Here is a 21,243-nt window from a genome sequence, read left to right on the forward strand (position 1 = left end):
CCTAGCTCTGGGACAGAAATTAACAAAATAGAAGAAAAAGTAGTAACAAAATACAAAAGTCTATTAATCAGCCTGTCTTGTAAACTCACATTTGTTTTCAGTGCCTATATTGCTTCTAGAAACAGTGAAAGATTTTGGGTTCTGTTCCTCAAAGCTCAGCACAGGTGAGCTGAGTAGTGTGCTTTATTATGCAGTGCCATTTGCCTGCAAGTTATCAGCTTAATCCATGCTGGCACTGTGTAATCTCCAGGAACAGGACAGAAGTGTATCAGGAGTGTCTATTACCCATCCATGGTACCTAGAAGGAAGCAGAGCAGGCGCTGCATTCATTGCCTTGGATTGCATTTGCAATTCATAATGTGCAGATGGCTGTGTTGCACAGTGTACAAGCTACCTGTTTTTGTGATGAGCCCTGTACATCCCTTGTAATAGAGGTTAAGAGCTGTAAGTAGAGTCCTGGCTTCTGTCTCTGCTTTTGCATGCTGTGGAGGTGTATGCTGCCCCATAGTTTGTTATTTCACTGGCCACTCTTGCATATTATTGGGTGGAGGGAGTCAGAGGAAGGTGGCATGGATCTCAGTGAGGAGGCTGACAGGGTGGCACTGCCTATCCCTGGGTGCTATTCACACCTGGAATGGCTCTAAGGCTCCCCTCTTCCCCCCAGCACTGATCCCCCCCATCTCAGAGGGTACATCTTGCCCAACCTCCAACTGAGAGCGATGCTGAAGACTGGGAAGCTCTTGGAAATGCCTAAAGCACAAGATAATGGGGCTCATGGGGCTCAGCACCAGTGTTTGGCAGCTGCAGCCAGGGACGAGGAGGACTGCTGCTCCTGTTAAACTGCTTAGACATGAGACTTCACTGCCTCTCCCCTCCCAGATCCACCATCACATTCCTGTGGCATCTTGGGTGAATTGCTGGGAGGAAGGTTTTGAAGGGGAACAAGGTGAAGGTGGAGCCCCTCTGCTTCAGAGCAACAAGGGAAAAAGCAGTGGTCTGGCTCTTGGCATTTCTCCTTCACTGCCTGCCTGGTCAGTGAGGAGAAGAAAGGGACTTGGAGATGCCCCAGAGTGAGGTCCTACCCTCTTGATTTCTTTTTCCCTTCCTGGAGACCTTCTGTCTCCCACTAACTGTGAAGGGAATTTAGGGATTTACTGTCAGGACTGACTTATCTGCTCACTTGGCACAAGTGAGGTGCCTGTGGTAGGCAGCCTGGCTCATACTCTAGACCTTTTTTGTTCTTTTTCCTGTCTTCTTGATTGGTGTGGTTTCTATTCTTATTAAACCATCACCCTTTTTTTCCTTCACAAGTATAGGGAATAAAGTGTTGATTCCTTCCTGGGTACTGGTAGTAGCCAGCCCAGGTATTGTGGAGACATTTGTACCTCCTTCACCAGTCTTGGCAGAGAGAAGCAAGTACAACTCCCACCTGATATCTTTGTATTCACCTCTTCAGCAGCATCTCAGGCTTCAGAATTCAGAGTGTCTGAGGAAAGCAATTCCCTGGGACATGCCATAGGCATGGTTTTGGGGTCAGGGACCTCTCTTGAGTCTATTGGAATGGGCTGCCTAGGGAGGTGGTGGAGTCACCATCCTGGAGGTGTTCAAGAGGGTATTGGGCACTTGGTGCCATGGTTTAATCATGAGGTCTGTGGTGACAGGTTGGATTTGATGATCTTTGAGGTCTCTTCCAACCTTGGTGATTCTGTGATTCTTCAGATACCTCCAGGGCTGAGTCTTTTCACCAACTGTCAAAACTCAGGGTTTTAAAATGGGTGCCTGCAACACCCACTGCAGGTGAGAGACACCAGCAATTGAGACACCTTGCCATAAAGGAAGGTCTGGTTTTAAAAAGTTCTTAATCACAGGAAAGTATCTTTTTGAAAAGCCCCTGTTGTTCAGTTTAAGATCATTATTTTTAAAAAAGAAGAAGATAAAATTAGTAAGTTGCAAATGTTTTCCCTTGTGAAAAAGACTCATCCCCGTGTTACAAAGAAAGAAGGGTAAGGCAGGGAATTAATAAAAATATAAATGGCTTATTAATTTAACTCCACCACTCACATCACTATATACAAAAATTATGAAATATTATATGGATTTGGTATGGTTGCTTCCAAAATATCTTCCGAACATCTGAGTGGTTGCAAATAGCTTGAGAAAACAGTAACTGGAAAAGATCAATCAAAAAGCAGTATGTTACCCCTACTCACAAAAGGCAGGTATTTCCTGGAGACTCTAGGAATATCTCCGTCTACTCACAATGCCAATTGTGGGAATTGCTCTGGTGTCTCTTCTTATCAGAAAATCCTCCTAGAACTGCTGCTGCTTATAATCCACATGTGTAGGGGGCAAAAACCCGAGAGGGAGAGAGCATGTGCTGCAGCTCACCCATTTTAAACAGCCGTGCTAATTTGTGTGATAATGTTACCATAAAGCATATCCCAAAAGCTGAAGTGTGCCCAGGCTTGCCCTGGCGTGGGGATCTGTGGCTGGCACAAGGCTTGGGAGGAAGGGCCCATGTGCATCCACTGACCACAGCCTGGGAGGGAGAGGTGCCTTCCCCTGCTCCCTTTACCCGTGCTTCTCTGTTTCCCCCTGTCCCAGATCCACCGGGGGAAAAGGGGTTTTGGATGTACTGCCACACCCAGCACATAAACCATCTTCTGTGCTGAGTAGGTGTCTTGGTAGAGCTGCTGGCACTTGAGCCTTATATTACAGCTTGTAAATACCATTCACATTTTTCAGGTACATGAGCCCTTCTCAGCCAACTGTCACCCAAGAGACCTGCCAGACTGATGTCCAAGAGCTGCCCCTGGCAGGTCTTCCAACAGTTCTTGGGATGTTTTTCCACCAAGCAGCAGTTTCATGCAGGTCAGAATAAACAAGTCTGCTTTTCAAGACTTCTGATTGCCCCTGAACATGGATTTGGGTCCATTTCCAGGGCAAGGGTCTCTAAACTTCAAGAAAACTATCTGTATGCTGCCCTTGCAGGCTGCCCAGGTTAGTCAGTGATGCCAACTATGATTCTGTGGGACTTGGGGTGGGATCTGTCTCACTATGAGCTAGTTCTCTAGGCAGTGGAAGCGGGTACTTAAAAGAGGTCACCTTGATTGGTTGCAATTTAGGAGTTTAAAAGTGAAAATCTGCTTTTAGTGAGCAATGAACTGAAGAAGGAAAACTGCATTGACAGTGCTGGGGCACCTTGGGGTGGGTGTAGCCTGGCAGAGGCTCCCTGCAGGCAGTGCTTCATAACCCAGCGAAGTCTCCATCTCTCAATATTTAGAATGAACCAGAGACTTGTGCTGCAAGACTTACACCTCCTGTAGCAAAAGCCACAATCTTTTCTTTCTCCATCCAGGTCTTTGGTGTCTGGAAGAAGTCATATGAAGTCCTAGGGTGAAATCCCAGCTCATCTCCATTAATGCTGGTGAAGCTGGATTGCCCCGATTTGGTACCTCTGACAGGTGCAGTCTTGTAGCAAGCAGGGGTGGTTTAACCCAGCACTGCCATGACTTCACCACTTCACCTAACATGATGGTTTAACAGTGCTGACAGGGGCTTTTCCATTCTTCAGCAGGAGTGTTAGTCTTGGCTGAAAAGTTCCAGTAACTGGAGGTTAAGTTGCTCCATCCCAAACCAAATAGCCTCTGCTGCCAAGACTTCTCCTGCTATCCTTCATAACACCATCCATCTTTCCATCCAACATGCTTGATTCCATGTACCCCACCCAAAGAGGCTGAAGAAGAGGAGAAAGTGATGCTCAGAGTCTGAAATGTGACCATGGCAAGGAAGGGCTTCAAGGGGACTTCCCAGGCCAGGAGAGGTGAAGATCATCTGCATGAGTTGTATTGTATCTTTATTAGCTTCCCCAGAAGACAGAACCCTTTCTCTTGCTAAGAGAACAGAAGGAGTTGGGGAAATAAATCATGATTGGGTTAAAGAAAAATAAAGAGCTGTATTTGTCTGAGGCTCTTGAGATCATGAATTGTTGCTGTTCTAAGGTACATAGTTTGGGGTTTGCAAGTTTGATATAATTTGAACAGTAGTAAAGCATGGAGCAGTAATTTGGTGTGCAGCAGATAAAGACAGCTTGTAACCTTTTCTGAGGAGCAGATTTATAGTAGGGAAGGGTAAGAGGAGAGCAGCATGGATATGTGGTGAACTTACAGGGAAGCAGTGTGGAGGAGGTTCTGCAGCACAGCAGGAGCTGTGCTCCCAATCTGCAGGGCTTGGGCTGTGTTTCCAGTCTCATTTCTTCCACCAGACACTTCCAATAGGTTGTGCTGTGGCAATGCTGGGTCTGTGATGCTGAGGGCGTATCCTGGCTAGACACTGCTCCAGTAAGCAATATGGGTCAGGAGGAAGATTTGAGGACAATAAACCAAAGTGATCCATGTCCAGTTCTTCTAAATCCACGTCATGTCCACACAGAGATCAGGTCTTGCTGTCACACATTTAAAGATGCTCCTGCAGTCATCTTGCCTGGTAACACCCTATATCTAAATGTCAAAAAATACTGTTTGATGTGAAAGGTGCTTTTAGGAGAGATAAAATGAAAGGTACTGGGGCTCTAGTGCTTTTTAACAGTGCTGCCCATAGCAAACATGCATGAGGAGCTGCCTAGACCTCAGCTTCCTTCCCTTTGGTAGCTGAAGGGCAAGACTTGGGTGCCACTGCTGGGTTTTTAGTGATTCAAGCTCTGTAATGCTGTAATGCTGACTTCATCCATTTATGGACATTTTGTGGAGGATGATCACTACCATTGTGCCTTTATCCTTGAGGCATTTCCTAGCCACTGTCCCATTCAAGCAAAGACAGGCAGAGACATGTGTCTGTCAGTCAAACAAATGCATATATATATATATATATGTCAGTTTGGTGTGTTTGGTAAAGGCCTCACACGACCATAATGTGACACCCCAAAAATCAGTTTGATTTGTCACTATGTTGACTCATTTGGCAGATGGATAGATCTTGTAAATCATCTAGATGTGCTGAAATTTAAAACTGGGTGTATTTGTTACAGGGTGTTTCAGATAAATATATTTACTTTGTAGTTTCACAGCTGTAGGTTGCCTGAGATGAATCCTAAAGAGCTGTATGTTTCTTGTTGTGCTGCCTTTCTTATTACATCTTCTGGTAGTACTCTAGATGAGTTTAACTACTGCTGAGGATGCTTTGCTACCAAAACTGTGGAACAAGCAGACATGCAGAAAGAGATCTCCAGAACAAACAACTTGTTTAAACTGTGGGTCACCAGTGAATGTAACTTTTGAAGGAAACAAGAAAAATAACCCATGAATTTTCCTAAGGAGCCATTTCCTGATCCTTCTCTTCATTTCCCAGGTCTGTGAGCATGTATGACACACTAGGCATAGCATCTCAGAGCTGTTGCTTAGCTGACTGCTGCTGATACCTTGTGGAAATAGAAGCTGTCAGCTATCCATCCTTTCTTGTCCATTCCTTCAGTGGAACCAACTGGAACTGGCTCCTCAGTAACTTTCCTTGCTGGATGGAGATTTTATTGTCCCTTAAACACTGCATAACATGCCTGTCTCCTTTCTCTAGTGTACCTGACATAGCAAGTTGGGATGAAGAATGGAAACAGAAACAGAAATCAGAAACAAAATCCAGTTCTCTATGGCTTTTAGCAATGCCTTTGGACTAAAGTCTGATCTTGGTGGTTGTTAGTCCAAACTGTGCACATTTATGGGTACATGAGACCAGACAAAACGGGGTGTGAAATTCTTGTCTGTAGATATGCTCCACAGGAATGACTGCAGGGATGTCTCATCTTGCTGTACACATGAAGTATTTAAGTAGCAACAGGGACCAAGTGGTGGTTAACTTCTCACCTATTTGTTCAGCAGCTGGGTTAGCTATAAAGGTAGTGCTGAGCTCCAAATTGTCACAGTTACAAAGGCTGTATCACCAATTTGAAAATAATTTGGTTGCACCCCTGTGAAATGCAGCCCTTGCTGTAAAAGCAAGGATAGGAACAGCACTCACTTTTAAACATCATCTGTGGAGAGCCCTGTGAAAAAATGCTGTTTGTAACCAGCCTGTGAGAATGTGAGGGGACTCCACCTTGTTATTTTTTCCCCATGCAGAAAGAGCAAAGAGTTCATTTTTCAGCTGGTAGACTTGAGATTGCAGGCAGGCATCCAATTATCAAGCTGGGCTCTTCCAATCGTCTACCCTTGCTGGCAAACAAAGCTGTGCCTGTCCAGCATTACCTCAGTTTTCTATAACTGTGTTGTTCCACTGACCTGTCTGGGTATCTCCAGATAATATAAGCACTAAACAGGGGGTTTCAAACTGGAAAGTGAGGAGATGGAAGAGGGACAGCACAAGGAAATGTGCTGGTGAGCTTTCTGACAGTATTCAAGATGTTTCTGAGTGGGTCTGTAGAACTGGACTACCACTGCTGTTAGAGGGCCAGCCTCAAAAGATGAGGCTAATGCCACCCCTGATGTCTGCCATCAGATATTACCATTTCCCCACCAGCCAGCCCACACAGTTGGGTTTTCACAAGCTCACACTTCAGCTGCATGAATTGTTTGTTCCTCTGCATTGGACTCTGTCATATGCCATGCCTAGCACTGCATAAATGGAAAATGCAAGAAATCCTTCATGAAGCAGAATTTCCACTTCCTGTCTTCCCAACAAACATCTTTTCCTAACTCAGTGCTCTCCTTTGCAGGGATTTAAAGTCAAGAAGTGTTATGCTTGAGGTTTTGCAAGGGTTTGGCAAAAACAAAAGCTAAAATCTGCTGGCCGTTTTCAAACAGCACTTGGAATGAGCTGTGATCAAAACCAAATTCCCTCATCCTCAGTGCAATTTCTGGACTTCTCTCTGTGAGCTCCTAGTCTCCCTAGTATATATTTACAGAAGAGCCTCAGTGAGATGATGGCCAGGGCAAGCATTTGCCTTTTAGCACAGCCCTGCAGTGCTTTCACACAAGAAATGAGCTTATGGGGGCTGGAAGCACTTGTGTTAACAGGCCACCATTTTCAGCTGCTGGGGATTTCCAAAGCAAATGAAATGTTATTCATCAAAGCAAGTTCCCTCCCCTGCTTTTAGTTGAAAATACTACAAAGGAGGATGGAAAGAAACATTTAATCCTTCACCACATTGAGGATTTCCTTGTTTATTTAGATTCCCTGTCTGTTCCAAACGTTCTGCCAGAGAAAGCCCATGCAGGCTCCAGGAGTGCTTGACATACTTAAAAAAAAAATCAAATCTAAGTGTATACTGGAGATAAATCCATCAGAAGACACTGACTTTCCTCACAGTGCACCAGTGCACATGAAAGCCCCACCAGGACAATAAAATATCTCAGGATGCTTTTTACAGGAAAAAACATTAAGGAGGTGCATGACCCCAGACAGAAATGTGTTTAAATAGCAGCTCCTCTAGATCACAAACCTTTTTGATGGGGGCTGTCCTTTGCAAAGAAAGCCCTCTGCTTTTGAAGAGTGGTGAGGTGTTTCAAGGAACACCTGAATTAACCCTTGCTTTAACAAGTTGTTGCGTAAATCTCACCATTTCCTATTGCATTTATGCTGTCTCCTCAGCTTATGTGTTCCTCAGTCCAGAGAGCCTTGTTTGAGGAGGAGGACAGAGTGAAGAAGCTGCAGCAGAAAGTGGCGACGCTGGAAAAGCGCAACAAGCAGCTGCGAGATCGGGTGAAGAAAGTCAAGAGGTCTCTCCGGCAAGCCAGGAAAAACACCAGGCATGTGGAGCAGATGAATCGAAAGCTCAGTGAGAAACTTTCCTCTGCAGGTGGTCAAATCCCCTACATTAACTCCTTGAAGCAGGAGAACTCTCATGCTACCTACCTTAAAGTATAATGCAAGGGTAAGTGCTCAGGCCAACAGTAACAGTGAGTTTTGCCTGCATTAGGTCAGGATCTGGCTCTCACACTTTGTCTGCACTGTGCTTCAAATCTTGCATGGAAAATGAATCTGGACTTGCTTTAAACACAGTGCTAGATTAAACAGAAAGGCAAACTGTGGTGCTGCAGACACAGCCAAAAAGCCATATCCTCACTGCCCTTGGTGGATGTAGGGCCAGATGATAATCTGTGGTTCTCTGCCCTCACTGACCCCCACCTCCATCACCAGTTTTAGATTGTCTTTGATGAAAGTGCTGGTTCAGTCCCATGGGCCATTGCAGGCACTTGACACAGGAGCTCATCTTGGAAAGTCCTGGTGCCAGTTTACCTCCACCACGTGGGCTGGGTGAGCCAGGTCAGAGGGGTATATGGAGATGGATGTTGTAGGAAGGCATGAGTGCTCTTTGCTCTGTTATGGTTGATCTTTGCTCTATCATCACCCCCAAGCTCTCAACCTCCCTTAAGCTTGATTAAAGTCTGCATCCAGTGTCTGAACAAAGACTATGTCCAGGACACTGTCAGTTTGGACCCTCTTCAAAGTGAAGTGTAGATGTGCCCAAATTGTCTTAAGACTGATTATAAATATCCCTAAATATACTAAATAAAATACCTAATATTTTTTATTTTCCCAGGAAGTGCCTCAGTGGTCTCTAACTCTCTCAGGTGCCTTCATCATTGCCCATCCAAGAGAGTTTTAATTATATCATTTTGGAACTGTAACTAGGACCTAATCCACCTCTTGCAATCAGGAGAGGGTGTAGCCTTCCTGTTAGTGGGTACTGGATCAGGCCCAGCGGACAATTTCAGATCCTGTTTTCAAGCAGGTTTAATTTGCAGTGTGGATAAGGCTTCAAGTTTTGTAATCACTGTTTGAGGTATAATGGAGGTTGCTGGGCAGCCCCACATAGCCACTCAGATACTGTAGAGACCGCATCAATATCTACAGGGCATTAAAAATTAAGGTAGTTTATGTATGTATATATTTTAAAATCCTATGGAAAATATTTTTATTACACATTTGATATAGTCTACTTTCTTTAAATATGAAGCAAATCCTGTTTGTTGGTTATCTCATTAAAAAAAAAAATTAAAAAATTCTATCCTGTCCTTTATTTGGCATTTACAAACTGACTCCATGCTGTGCCTCAGCACTCAGAGTATATCCAGGCTACAGCCCTGTTGGACCACACTTTAGCTATCCCTGCACTAGGAAAAGCCCTTATCAGCTTTCAACCATCAGCTGCGGTCCAAACTGAACTCCAAAGTCAAACCTCATGTTGGTTTCTAGGATGCTGCCAAGTTGAATTACCTTCCAGTTTAGTTCCTTTTGGAAACAGAACTTTCTTTTTTTCCGTCTTGAAATAATATTGGTGTTTCTTATGATTCTGACTCCTTCATGAGCTCCACTGGTTTCAAAGGCTTTGCCTACCGAATCAGCACAATTGGAGTTGTTTTGTGCTGCAGTCAGCAATGCTGTTTCCTGAGAATCACTACAGACCTAAGGCTTCCCTGGAAGCCAGCGAGATATTTTTAACTCTAAAATTTAAACCCATAGGAAAGTAACTCATGGGGGTTTTGTAGTTGTTGTTGTTTGTTTCTAGTTTCTAAGCTGCTGCTTAAATAAGTGAACCGTTCGTCCTGGTATAGGTATCCAAAACTTGTGTTCTAATTGTTTATGAATAAAAATATTCCCTCTGCTATTCAGTCATGTTTTATAAATGCATGTATGAAGTGGAGAAAGTATAATTGCTATAGCTACACCTTTGCTGTTTTTACAAATTTTCCAAAGATGCTGTTGAAATATATTTTTTTCTTTTTGTTGATAGTTTTGTCTCTTGATGCAAAGATTGGAATTTTCTTCCAATTTCACCCCATTCTTTAGCTTAAAAACAAACAAACAAACCACAAACCAACCAAAATAAAACAAACCAAAAATGTATACTATTTTGTTCTCCTTGTCAGTTTTGTGAGAATGTTGTTGCTTTGCAAAGAAAACAGAAGGAACAACCCCCAGAAGCTGAATTCAAGTGTAAGCCAAAAGCTTCCCTCTGGGTACAAAACCAAAGAAAGTTGGTTCCTTTCATTAGCGTCATTAGCCATTGGAATGGGCTGCCCAGGGAGGTGGTGGAGTCACTGTCCCTGGAGGGGTTCAAGAGGGGATTGGATGTGGCACTTGGTGCCATGGTCTAGTCATGAGGTCTGTGGTGACAGGTTGGACTTGATGATCTTTGAGGTCTCTTCCAACCTTGGTGATACTGTGATACTGTAATTCCTTTTTGGTTTTGGATCGTTTCGTGATAAGGACTAGCAGTCAGGTGAGTTCACAAGCCAACCCTCTCAAAAAGTAACAGGAGATGCCAAGCCCAAATGAAAATGCTGTTAAAGTGCCACCACTGCTGGAGAAACCCGGGCAGAAAACATTGCTGTGAAGAGGAATTTGGGTCCATTCAGACTGGTACACATCACATAAGGCTATACATTACATGGGTAGAATAGAATAGAATAGAATAGAATAGAATAGAATAGAATAGAATAGAATAGAATAGAATAGAATAGAATAGAATAGACCAGGTTGGAAGACACCTTCAAGATACCAACTCTGTAGCTATCTCAGGGACCAGTTGATCTGGAAACCCACAGAAAAGGGCAAAACTTCACGTAATTTTCCAGTTTAAGGTGAAAGGTATGATTCTTGGAGAGCGATATGGGAGAGACTGGGGTGCAGAAATTGCAGAGGGGGTTGGCATACCTAGATGGGTAGGAATGGAGTGGTATAGTAACCCCAAAAACATCCTGGGGGAAAAAAAAAAGTAAAAAAAAAAGGCAAATAGAAGTATTCAAGTGAGGAAAACAGTTAGCAACTGGTTACTAAATACAGCAGCCCCCCGATAAGAAGCTCAAAGATGCCTTACAAATTAACAACTGATTTTGCAAACACAACAGGAGCTTGAAGGCTGACAGGATACCTACAGGACCAGTTCTAGGGGTTCCCAGAGCAGATGAAGTCAGAACTGGAGGCAAGGAGGGGCTTTTTCATTCACAGAGATGCTTGTGTCTGATTCATATTTTCATGATGGATCCAGAAAGTGACAAGCAGTGAAGGAGCAAAATTAATAATAACAAATGGCAAGAACAGAGAGAAATGAGTAAGAAGAGTAACCAAGAGTAGACTTAGCTGAGTGATTCTCAGTGAGTGACAACAAAATTAATGGAATGCAATGTAGGTTATGTAAACAGATATTAATAGGGGGAAAGAAAGAACATTCACATGAAATTTCATGCTCTGCGCCAACATCAGCAGCTGATATCAATGTATATGATTAGTAGCCAGTTAGTCAAGTAACTGGATCAACCTAGTGTCATGGTGATAGAAGTAGGTGAAGTGGTAGAAATTGTTAGAGACCATCATCAGTTACACTGCTAAGTATGAGGTATGTCCATGTCTGACATGCAGTGTGCAATTATTCTCCATCACAACAAAAAACTGTCTAATAGGAAATGTTTGTGAAAGTCAAGAAGAAAAATTAAAAATACAGAGTAGCCTTTTATGACAACCATGGAGGAGAGGAGAGGAGAGGTTCAGAGAGGACAGGAGAGGTTAGGTTCAGAGAGGAGAGGAGAGGTTCAGAGAGGAGAGGAGATGTTAGGTTCAGAGAGGAGAGGAGAGGTTCAGAGAGGAGAGGAGAGGAGAGGAGGGGTTCAGAGAGGAGAGGTTCAGAGAGGAGAGGTTCAGAGAGGTTCAGAGAGGAGATGAGAGGTTCAGAGAGGAGAGGTTCAGAGAGGTTCAGAGAGAAGATGAGAGGTTCGGAGAGGAGAGGAGAGGAGAGGAGAGGAGAGGAGAGGAGCAGGAAGTAGCTTCCTATGATAAGGAACTGTATTTTCCAGTACTTTGGCTTTGGAAAAGAGAAGAGAGAGAAGAGTGGCAGTGAGAAATAAGGGAGGGGTGTCCCCAGCTGTGGTTGGGAGGTTGGAGTAGATGATCTCTAGGGTCCCTTCCAACCTAAGCCATTCTATGGTTCTATAAAAAATTGGGATTGTCCTCTTTTCACCACCCCCACCACATATCTCTGTCACTAGTTAAATGGTTGCAAGGTTGTGTGTCTCACCAGAGCTGAAATGGATACTTCAGGTGCTAATTTGCACCCACAAAAACATCTACTGTCCTTAGACTTTACAAGAGGGTTTCCTGGGTTCTGGAATGTGGATATTTATAGAGTAAAGTGCATTAAATTAGCCATATTAGTTTCTCTTACATCCCAAACATCATCCTAATGTAACAACCACAGCTGGGTAGCTTGGGAAGAACCATATAGCAAAGGAGACTTTATGGAGAGCAAACAATGTTAGCAGCTTCTCTCCTTAACACCAAAACTATGGAGAAGAGGACAATTTCCATATGTTTGACCAACAATTTAAGGGCATAGCAGTGCTGTTTTGTTTGAGTCCTAGCAGAAGGAGTTTTTGGAGCAGAAGAACACATCAGTGTTCCAGAGTTTTATCAGTAAAGCCCATTTCTAACATACAAAGCTTCTCGCCAAGCTAGGTAATCTCTCATTAATGAAGCAAAGGAGCCCAAATTAATTTCTGAAAGTGGGAGCAAAAACATAAAGGAAAAACTGTGACTAGCAGATAAAACTGACAAGGTACGTCATTCTTTCTTACAATAAATCCAAGTAATTGCAGGGAAATTTCATTTTTCCTCCCCATTTAACCCCAATTATTTTCATTTAGTCACAGCAACATTGCTCTTTCCCTCCAAACCAAACCACTTTGCATGTGAAACATCATTTCCAACATGTGCTTGGGTTTAGGCACGATCCTAATCCCCTAAAACAAACACAGAGAGCAGGACAGTATGTTCCAGCATACGTGGCACTGCTGGGAGGGCTTATTGGCTCCAGTTGCATCAGCTGTGCAGGAAATCAGGACAAGTCCTCTCAACAGGGATTTCCCAGGTGGCATCAGAGCTCATGCCTGGGGATGCAGGCACAGCACAGATGTAGTAGGGCAGAAGTGATGCAGCTTACTAAGGAATCATCTTAGGGTGAGTCAAGATTTTGTGCACATGACACCAAGTTAGGCAGGAGTGTTGACCTGCTTGAGAGCAGGAAGACTGCAGAGGGTTCTAGAGAGGCTGGATCAATGGGCTGAGACCAATTGCATAAGGTTCAACAAGGCCAAGTGCCAGGTTCTGCATCTGGGTCACAAGAACCCCATCCAAGGTTACAGACCTGGGGGAGGGTGGCTGGAAAGCTGACCAGTGGAAAAGGACCTGGAGGTGTTGGTCAACAGTTGGCTGAACATCAGCTGGCAGTGTGTCTGGGTGGCCAGGAGCGCCAGCAGCATCCTGTCATGTATCAGGAATGGTGTGGTCTGAAGGATGAGGAAGGTGATTGTCCCCCTCAGCGCTGGAGAGGCTGCACTTCAAATACGATGTTCAGTTTTGGGTCTCTCATTACAATAAGGACATTGAGGTGCTGAAGCATGTCTAAAGAAGTACAATGAAGCTGGTGAAGGATCCACAAAGAAAGAGCTATTTCTCGGAACAAAGCGGTGTGAATAATTGTTTTGCAATGTTAAAACATAATCAGTGAAGTGACATTTTTTTTGGCAGACTCCCACTTTGGAGTCATGACAAAATTGGCAGAAGTCCCTCCATGTCCTTATACCACCCAGGGCAGGGGGTAAAATCATCAGGAAGCCTTTGAAATGCTTTGGGTTTGCAATGCACACATACTCGGCAAAGCCTTCACAGTGCTTCATGGCTGAAAGAGCAGTGAATGCCCTCAATGAACCTTCTTCAGCCTATCTTGGGTCTTCATCCCAACTGGACAGCCAAGCTGCCAAAGACAGCAGCATGGACAGCATATGCCAGAACAGATAAAAACATCTTTTAATTGTATCTCCAACTCTAGGATGCCTCCACATTGCCCTGGGGCTGGATCATATGCTGGGGGATGCTCTGGTCTTTGCATGCAGGGAGGCGACACAAGGGCAATAAGTTCAGAAAGGAGATGAGGAGTAACAAAAGGCGAGACATAGCAGCTAGAGCAATCATAAGACCAGAATGGTCTCACAGAGGTGGCCACTTGTACCTGGATGGGGCTCTTGGAAAAGGAAGAAATGATCTCCAGAGGCGCCTATCAACCCCTGCCGTTCTGTGATTTGCTAGGCACTGTCCATCAAGGCTCTGCATAAGGGAGCCTAAAGATTCCCACAGGTGAGGACTCAGTTGTGTTAGTGACATTTCAGTGAGGCAAAAGGAGGTATCGGCTTGCAGAGAACTGGTGTGTGACAAGTGCCTGGGGATGCTGCAGGAGGGTGGGGGATGCTGCAGGAGGGTGGGGGATGCTGCAGGAGGGTGGGGGATGCTGCAGGCAGCACAATGCAGAGGTTGAGCAGAAGCCAGAACATTCAACTTGCTTTCTCCAAGCTCACCAAAAGTTCTTGTTTCTCTGGACAAGTGTTCAATCACCAGGCATGGCTATGATTTCAAAGCTTCTCTTCAAATTGCTGAGAAAAAACCCCAGTAGCTCTACTGAGAATAAACCCAAGGTGCTGCATTAGTGACACAAGTTTACTAAAATTGAGGAAAATCCTCTAACCACAAGCTGGACAGAACTTTGGCTTCAGCTGCTGCTGTGCCCACAAACCAGCCCACAAATAGTACCAGAAAACCACATATTAGCTCAGGTACGTGGATATGTGACTCCCCTGCCACTCGACTCGTCTAGCATGCAAGGAACGCAGTCAGATCCATCAGGCTGGACTGCAGCCACCCATATTGACGTGTGCCTTGAATCCTCCAAACCCCTTAGTACCAGGGTTTAGTCTGAGTTTTGTCTTTCCATGTTTTGTTGGGAAATAAATTATGTAGGAGCTGCAGTTCTGCTTCCAGTTACCTAGAACTGGGACTAGGTTGGAACTGAGTGGAAATTTTCCTACAAATATGAATCTTTCTGAATGTCAGACAGGTGTCTGCTCACTGTACCCTCTGAAAGTCGGATTTATCAGCATCCTGCCTTCCTAATACACATCAGAGAAAGCGTCTCAGAAACTGGCCACCTTAATGAATCATAGAATTGTTGAGGTTGGAAGGGACCTCAAGGATCATCTAGTTCCAAACCCAGTGCCGTGGGCAGGGACATCTCACACTAGATCAGGTTTCTCAGAGCCACACCCAGCCTGGCCTTGAAAACATAGTGAAGTCAAAAACATCCCATCATACACACCACAACAGACAAGCCCTGCAAGCAGGAGGAAGAAAGTGGCCAGGGCCTGTGCTGGGAGAATGGGCTTTGCTTCAGATGAACTCATCCCTTTTCACCAGAATATTCCCTGAGGGTTTTGCATCTAGAATTTGCATTGCAGCAGCTCACAAATTTGGTCACTTCCCAGTTGCTGCCATGTCCCTCTACGGTACCCTGCCACTATCCTTCCTGTGAGTGGGATCATCTCTGCTAACATCAGCCCACACTACGCACTCTACCTTGTGAAGGTAGGGATGCATCACTGTGTACAGGCATCATTTCTCCTGACATTGCTTTTCAGCTGTTGGGCTGACTTCTAGAGAACCCTCACAGTGTGTTGCTCAGTGCCCACTCTCACCAGGGAGGGGGATAATTAGCGTGTCCTTCTCTTCTTGGTCAACAGGGCAGACTATTAATCAGGAATGCTATAAGACATTTTTGTACTTGAGTGTACTTGGCCCCATTCCCCTCGGCTTTGGCTCTGGCTGTGTCCCTGCCATCTGAGGAGATCTGTAGCTGACTGGTTCACAAGAGGCCACGTCAAGTCCTTCAAATTTGTGCATGTGCCCACTTTCACCAGCAGCTCCTCCATCCACACACAGTAGATTGATAGCTTGATCTTTGAAGGGAATGAACAGACACTGTGGGGAGATGCACCCATCTTCAGCACCCATGTCTCCACTTCATATACAGATTATTGACTCCATTCTCCTCTCACATTAGGCAGAAGCAGCAATGACACCAAGTCACTGCTGATAGTGCAGACAAGCTGATTTTTGTCAAGGTTGTGGCAGATTACAGGACCATACTTGCATTAGTGTGAAGTAAAGCTCATCAATGAGGGCTGATCTTTTCTCATCCCAGTTCCTTCAAAAATGCCCATCTCACCTGCAGCCCTTGGCAAAGACCCTCTCTGGGAGAGACAACCTCTATCATGAATGTGTTTGTACCAGTGGATAGCCAGGAGCTGTCTTGCTCCAACTCTAGCTCCAGGTAAAGCACCAGCACAGACAGCAATGAACAAGTGGTTATTTCTGTGTGGGAGTGACCCTGGCAAGCTGTCCTTGAGGCATTGCTTTCAGTGTGGTAAAGAGTAGAAGTAAGCTCAACCCATCACTGGCAGCATCCAGAGCACACAAAGTATCCTGGCTCCCTTTTCCCATTTCTAATTCCCCTTATAGACTTATGGGATCTTTTCTTCGAGGAAGGCAGTCAAAGGAAAACCCAAACCCACATGGATTTGGAGGGTCACCAGCTGCTAAAGTGCAGCCCATAGATCACAGTCTGGGAACAAATGCAACAGAACACTTTGCCTTTCTACTGACTACGCTAAATTCTGAAAATGCTTAAAATACTTAAAGCAAGGCTTAGCATGGTCTCCCTCCACTCTCAGTCAAGCAAAGGTACCAATGCACACATAGATACCTAAAGTCATGAGTCAGTTCTGCATAGGAAAGTTCAGGCATCCTTGACTTTCAGTCCCTGCTTCAGTTCCTAAAACTGCCAGCTGCTCAAGTGGGGCAAAGAGAGTAGATGCCAGCTTGTCAATGAGGAGATGCAGCTCCTTGCAGAGGACAAATCAAAGTAGTCTGCATCAGGTGCCAAAATTTGGATTGCTCATTCAGATGGGAACACACCTAGCTGAAAGTAAGGGATGGCACAAATGTACTCTTGGCTAGAGGAGAGACCAGGGAAGTCTCTTCTGTTTCTCAGCATCAAGAGCTTTTTTCACAGCCTTAGACTATTGAAAGTCTTTACACAGTTCCCAAACATAACCCAGGTCCTTCCCAGGAGCTGCTCTGATTTGGCACTCTTGATACAGTCAGGCTTCCTGGCAGGAGACAAACTGAGGAATCCTACATGACAGGAAGCATGAGTACATCATCTCTTTGCTCTGATCATGCATAGAGGATGACAATTGCTTGGGCTGGTAAGCCACCACCTGCAGCATCTCCCTCAGGAGTTCTCCCAGCACTCTCCATACCCGCAGAGGCTGGAAACCCATTGTTTTTCCTCAGCGTTTCCCTGCAGAGCAGACATGCTCTTTGGAGAGCAGAGATGATTTTTGACATTTCATTTTCCCCTATTCTGTTTACCCTAAAAGATAAGCCAAAATCCCGACCATGATTTTTACAGGACTCTCTCAAATCCTCTCTCTGAAGTTTGAAAGTATCTGCCCACTCAGCTGGCCTATTTCTCCAGCCCATATACACACCACACAGACTCCAAAGGAAATGTTTGCTTCTGCCAGGGCTATGCTCAGCTAAGTCAGGGCTGGGAGCCCACACACTCAGGATTTTCCTCTCTGCCTGCAGTGTCCCTGGCAGCCCTGGACCTGCAGCTGGAAGCCAGTCTTAAAGAGATGGTTTCTCAGTAAGGCAAATCTGCTCTGTGGGTATGAGACCTCAGGCAGAAAAATGACATCAAAGGCATTTATTTCATTAGCTTCCCACAGAGCAATGAGGGAACTTGTGGGTTGTCTCACAAATTTGCAGAGTAGGAGGGGAGTTACTGCCTGATCAAAAAGTACTTCAAGTAATCCATAGAATCATAGAACCATAGAATGGATTGAGTTGGAAGGGACCTTAAAGATCATCTAGTTCCAACTCTCCTCTTCTGCCATGGGCAGTGACACCTTCCACTAGATTGGGTTGCTCAAAGCCCCATCCAACCTGTCCTTGAACACTTCAAGGGTAAGGGTTTCCAAAACCTCTGTGGTTAACCTGTTCCAGTGCCTCACCACCCTCACAGTAAAGAATTTCTTCCTTATACCTAATCTAAATCTATTCTCTTTCAGTCTCAAACTGTTACACCTCATCCTATCACCACAGGTCCTGATAAAGAATCCTTCCCCATTTTCCCTGAAGGCGCCCTTCAAGTAGTGGATGGCTGCAATAAGGTCTGCCCAGAACTTTCATTTCTCCAGCTTGAACAATCCCAACTCTCTTTGCTTGTCCTCATAGGAGAGGTGCTCCAGACCTGCCCATTTTCATGGCCCTCCTCTGGATCTATTCCACCAGGTCATCTTTCTTGTGCTGAAGACTCCAGTGTTGGATGCAGTACTCCAGCTGGGGTTTCATGAGAGCAGACTATAGGGAAACAATCACCTTTGTCAACTTGCTGGCCATGCTTCTTTTAACCTTCACAGCTCAGTTTCTTAATCTCTTCCTCACCCAGGAGGTGAGCATGGTTCTGATGGGCAGAGATACTCCTACAGGGTTGCTGTAGCTTGGGAAGAGGAGAGAAGGCACAGAAGGAAACAGCTGGACCAGCAAAGAGGGGAGGAGGAAAGTTCGGAGTAATAGGTTGTCCCAATCATTCATTTATGTCTCAGATGACATTTCTGTTTCACTTCCTCTGCACAGAGAAAAGCAGAGCCTCCAAGGCAAAAGGAACTTATTTGATGTGCCATACCAGTAAAACCCAGGCAAACACAAGAGAGGATGAGATGCCTGATCTTCGCTCACTGTCTGAGGACAAATACATGACCACATTGCAAAGGGTGCTCACTTGAACGGTTCCCATGCATTTCCATGGGAATGGGGCAACTATTTTTTTCCCCTTCCTAATATTTCTTTTGTGATTATTTTCTGAAATAGCTGGAGGCTTGGCCTCAAGAGATAAGGAAAAGGAAATGCCACAGACTCTTGTAAATAAATTATTTCTCCCATTTCTTGATGCCAGGAAAAGCAGCTCTTGCTGGGAGAAAAGAGATCATGGGTTGTGCTCTCTTTGAATTGTTTGTTTCAGAGATGTTAGAAATTGCCATATGCACCAAAGGGCATAGTGTATTAGTTGGGAGCTGGCAGCAACAAAACCCTTTTCTGTAGTCAAAGAAACCATCTTCTACCCTGGTCTCTCTTCTCTTGTGCATATATAGGTGCTTCAGACAAGCTTTAGGATTATAAGCTGTTATTCTTCAACACACCAAAGAAGGGCTCCATTTTGGTCCCCATGAACACAAGATGAAGAGCTAATTCCTGCCTCAAGAAACAGATTTTAGAATTGTGGATGAAACCAGTACAGCTTGCCAGGAGAACAGGACAGATGCGATTTTACCACACTTCCAGTTTACACTGTTCAGGTTGAAAGTTTCCATGTTGGTGTTGGTCTCTGCCTCAGGTCATGGAAATAATAGTTTCCAAACTGTTCATCTGTGCATCTTTCTGCAACTGAAAAATGCTTATTTTTTCTCTAAATATTTTTTTACCATGACCATCATTGCAGCAAAGAGCTAAACTCTGATTTGGACTATTTTATATCAAGTCTATTATTTTTGTTGAAAATCCACCTTTATTCAGGCAAGTTATAATGAATGGTTAAGAGTTCTTCAGCTGTAGACACTCAGCCAACACTCAGTCTCCCTCTCAACCAGCTTCACTGTCCCAGTCTTATGGACCACGCTAGTAGTAAGATCTCCATCACTGTACTACAGTTATGCAATACAGTGCAATATGATGGTCCAAACCCAGCAGTGGCTAAAAGTCTCTTCCAGAAAGCCTTATCTGTAGTTGCACCCTCATGTCACCAGAGAAGCCCAGCCTATGTCCACAGCCAGCTCAAGAAATCACCTCCTGTTCTCTTGTGTCCTTGTGACATGAGGATGCATGGCAGTATCAACTGCTTTTGCTCACAGCCCTGTTGCTTGAGATGCTCCCTTGATCATCCATGTGCCTCCACAAGCGGGTTATGGCGGCACCAAATATGAACCACCACACACTCAGTGCTATAGCTATGCTACGCTTAAATGGTGTGTCTGCCAGAGAGTGCCTGAGATGTTACTGTCTTCCATCAAGGAAGAAGCTACTGGATGGGCTTGCAGAGGACACTTAAAGATTATGTCAACTAGGTGAACAAAATGGTAAGAACAGTTTGGGAGAATGATCTTTAAATCTCCCATGACAGATGTCTGTGATGTCTCCAATAACGTACTTGGACCTGACCTTTCCTCCTTTCCTGCAGACTTCTATTACCATTGGTAACTATGGCCAGAGCCCTAGGCACATCTGGAGCAGAGCTCTACTAACAACCAATGAAGCTGCAACAAGGTCATATAAGAGGAGAATTTAGAAAATATTTCATATTGATTGGAGACCAGGAGCTGGTTATGGGAGCAGACTGCAAACTCCACAGAAAAGGTGGAGAAGACTGTGGCAAAGTCTTAGTGTTTTTGACAGGGACTGGGCAGCGCTAGGCACATGCATGGCAGCTGTTTGGGCCAAAACATCATCCCAGCAGTTCCTTTATTTCAATGGGTACAAAAGGAAATAAAATGGTAAACAAATAATACTGAAGTAGAATAAATAATAATAGCTGCAATAAAAAGTAAGATAAAAATCAGTATTAGTAAAACAAGGTGTAACAAAACTGACAACAACATAGGTGCTTCATAAAAATCATCAGATTAGAACCAGCCAATATTGCCATTGTGATGACAGTGTCTAGTTTTAAGGTAACACCTAACAGTTTAACACACAAGCTGACCATGGGGGATTATAATCCATGGTTGAACACCCTCCTCCACACCTATCCTTCTCATCAAGGTGTAAACTGTGACAGAAGCCTCAGCTGTGAAAGGACCCTCTGAGAAGACCTGGATGAAAACACACCCAAGAGTATGAGACCTCCTGGACCAGCTGCAAGAAATGTGTCTTTGAAGGCCAGTGCCACCAACACAGACCAAAGGAGGGGGTAAGCCTGGTTCAGGTGCTCATCTTGTGTTTTTTTCATGCAAGACCAATTAAATATTAAAGGGAATGAGCAGCATGCAGACCCCGAACTGGCAGCTTCCAGGTGAGGGTACATTTTCAGGTGAAAATTATGAAGGTGCCAGACCTGGAGGATACTATACACTGATGTGCTGTGACATGCATGGAAGTTTCAGGAGGTATCTGTACTCAGGGCATGTTGGACAAGCATAGACAACAAAAATCAAACCTCTTGAGTTGCAGCCTGAGGCAGAATACTACAGCACTACTAAGGAGGTGTTTGACATCCACCAGGAGCCTTCAGAGCTTGCATGATAATGCAAATGAGTGTAAGAAGGGGATAATATATTGAGAGTGGCTTGACATGGACCTATTGAGCATTAAATA

The 21,243-nt window shown here is 44.6% G+C and overlaps 1 protein-coding gene across 1 annotated transcript in view; it reads left to right on the forward strand.

Annotated features, from left to right (window-relative positions):
• Positions 1–8,977, forward strand: part of CCDC3 (coiled-coil domain containing 3) — a 42,619-nt gene extending 33,642 nt beyond the window's left edge. Inside the window, exon 3 of the mRNA XM_054178015.1 lies at positions 7,579–8,977. Within this exon, the coding sequence (XP_054033990.1) occupies positions 7,579–7,854 (276 nt within the window). The 3' untranslated portion in view covers positions 7,855–8,977. The remainder of the gene's footprint in view (positions 1–7,578) is intronic.
• The last annotated feature ends 12,266 nt before the right edge of the window (positions 8,978–21,243 follow it).

Source organism: Dryobates pubescens, chromosome Z, assembly GCF_014839835.1.
Source record: "Dryobates pubescens isolate bDryPub1 chromosome Z, bDryPub1.pri, whole genome shotgun sequence".
In the NCBI taxonomy this organism is placed as follows: Eukaryota; Metazoa; Chordata; class Aves; order Piciformes; family Picidae; genus Dryobates; species Dryobates pubescens.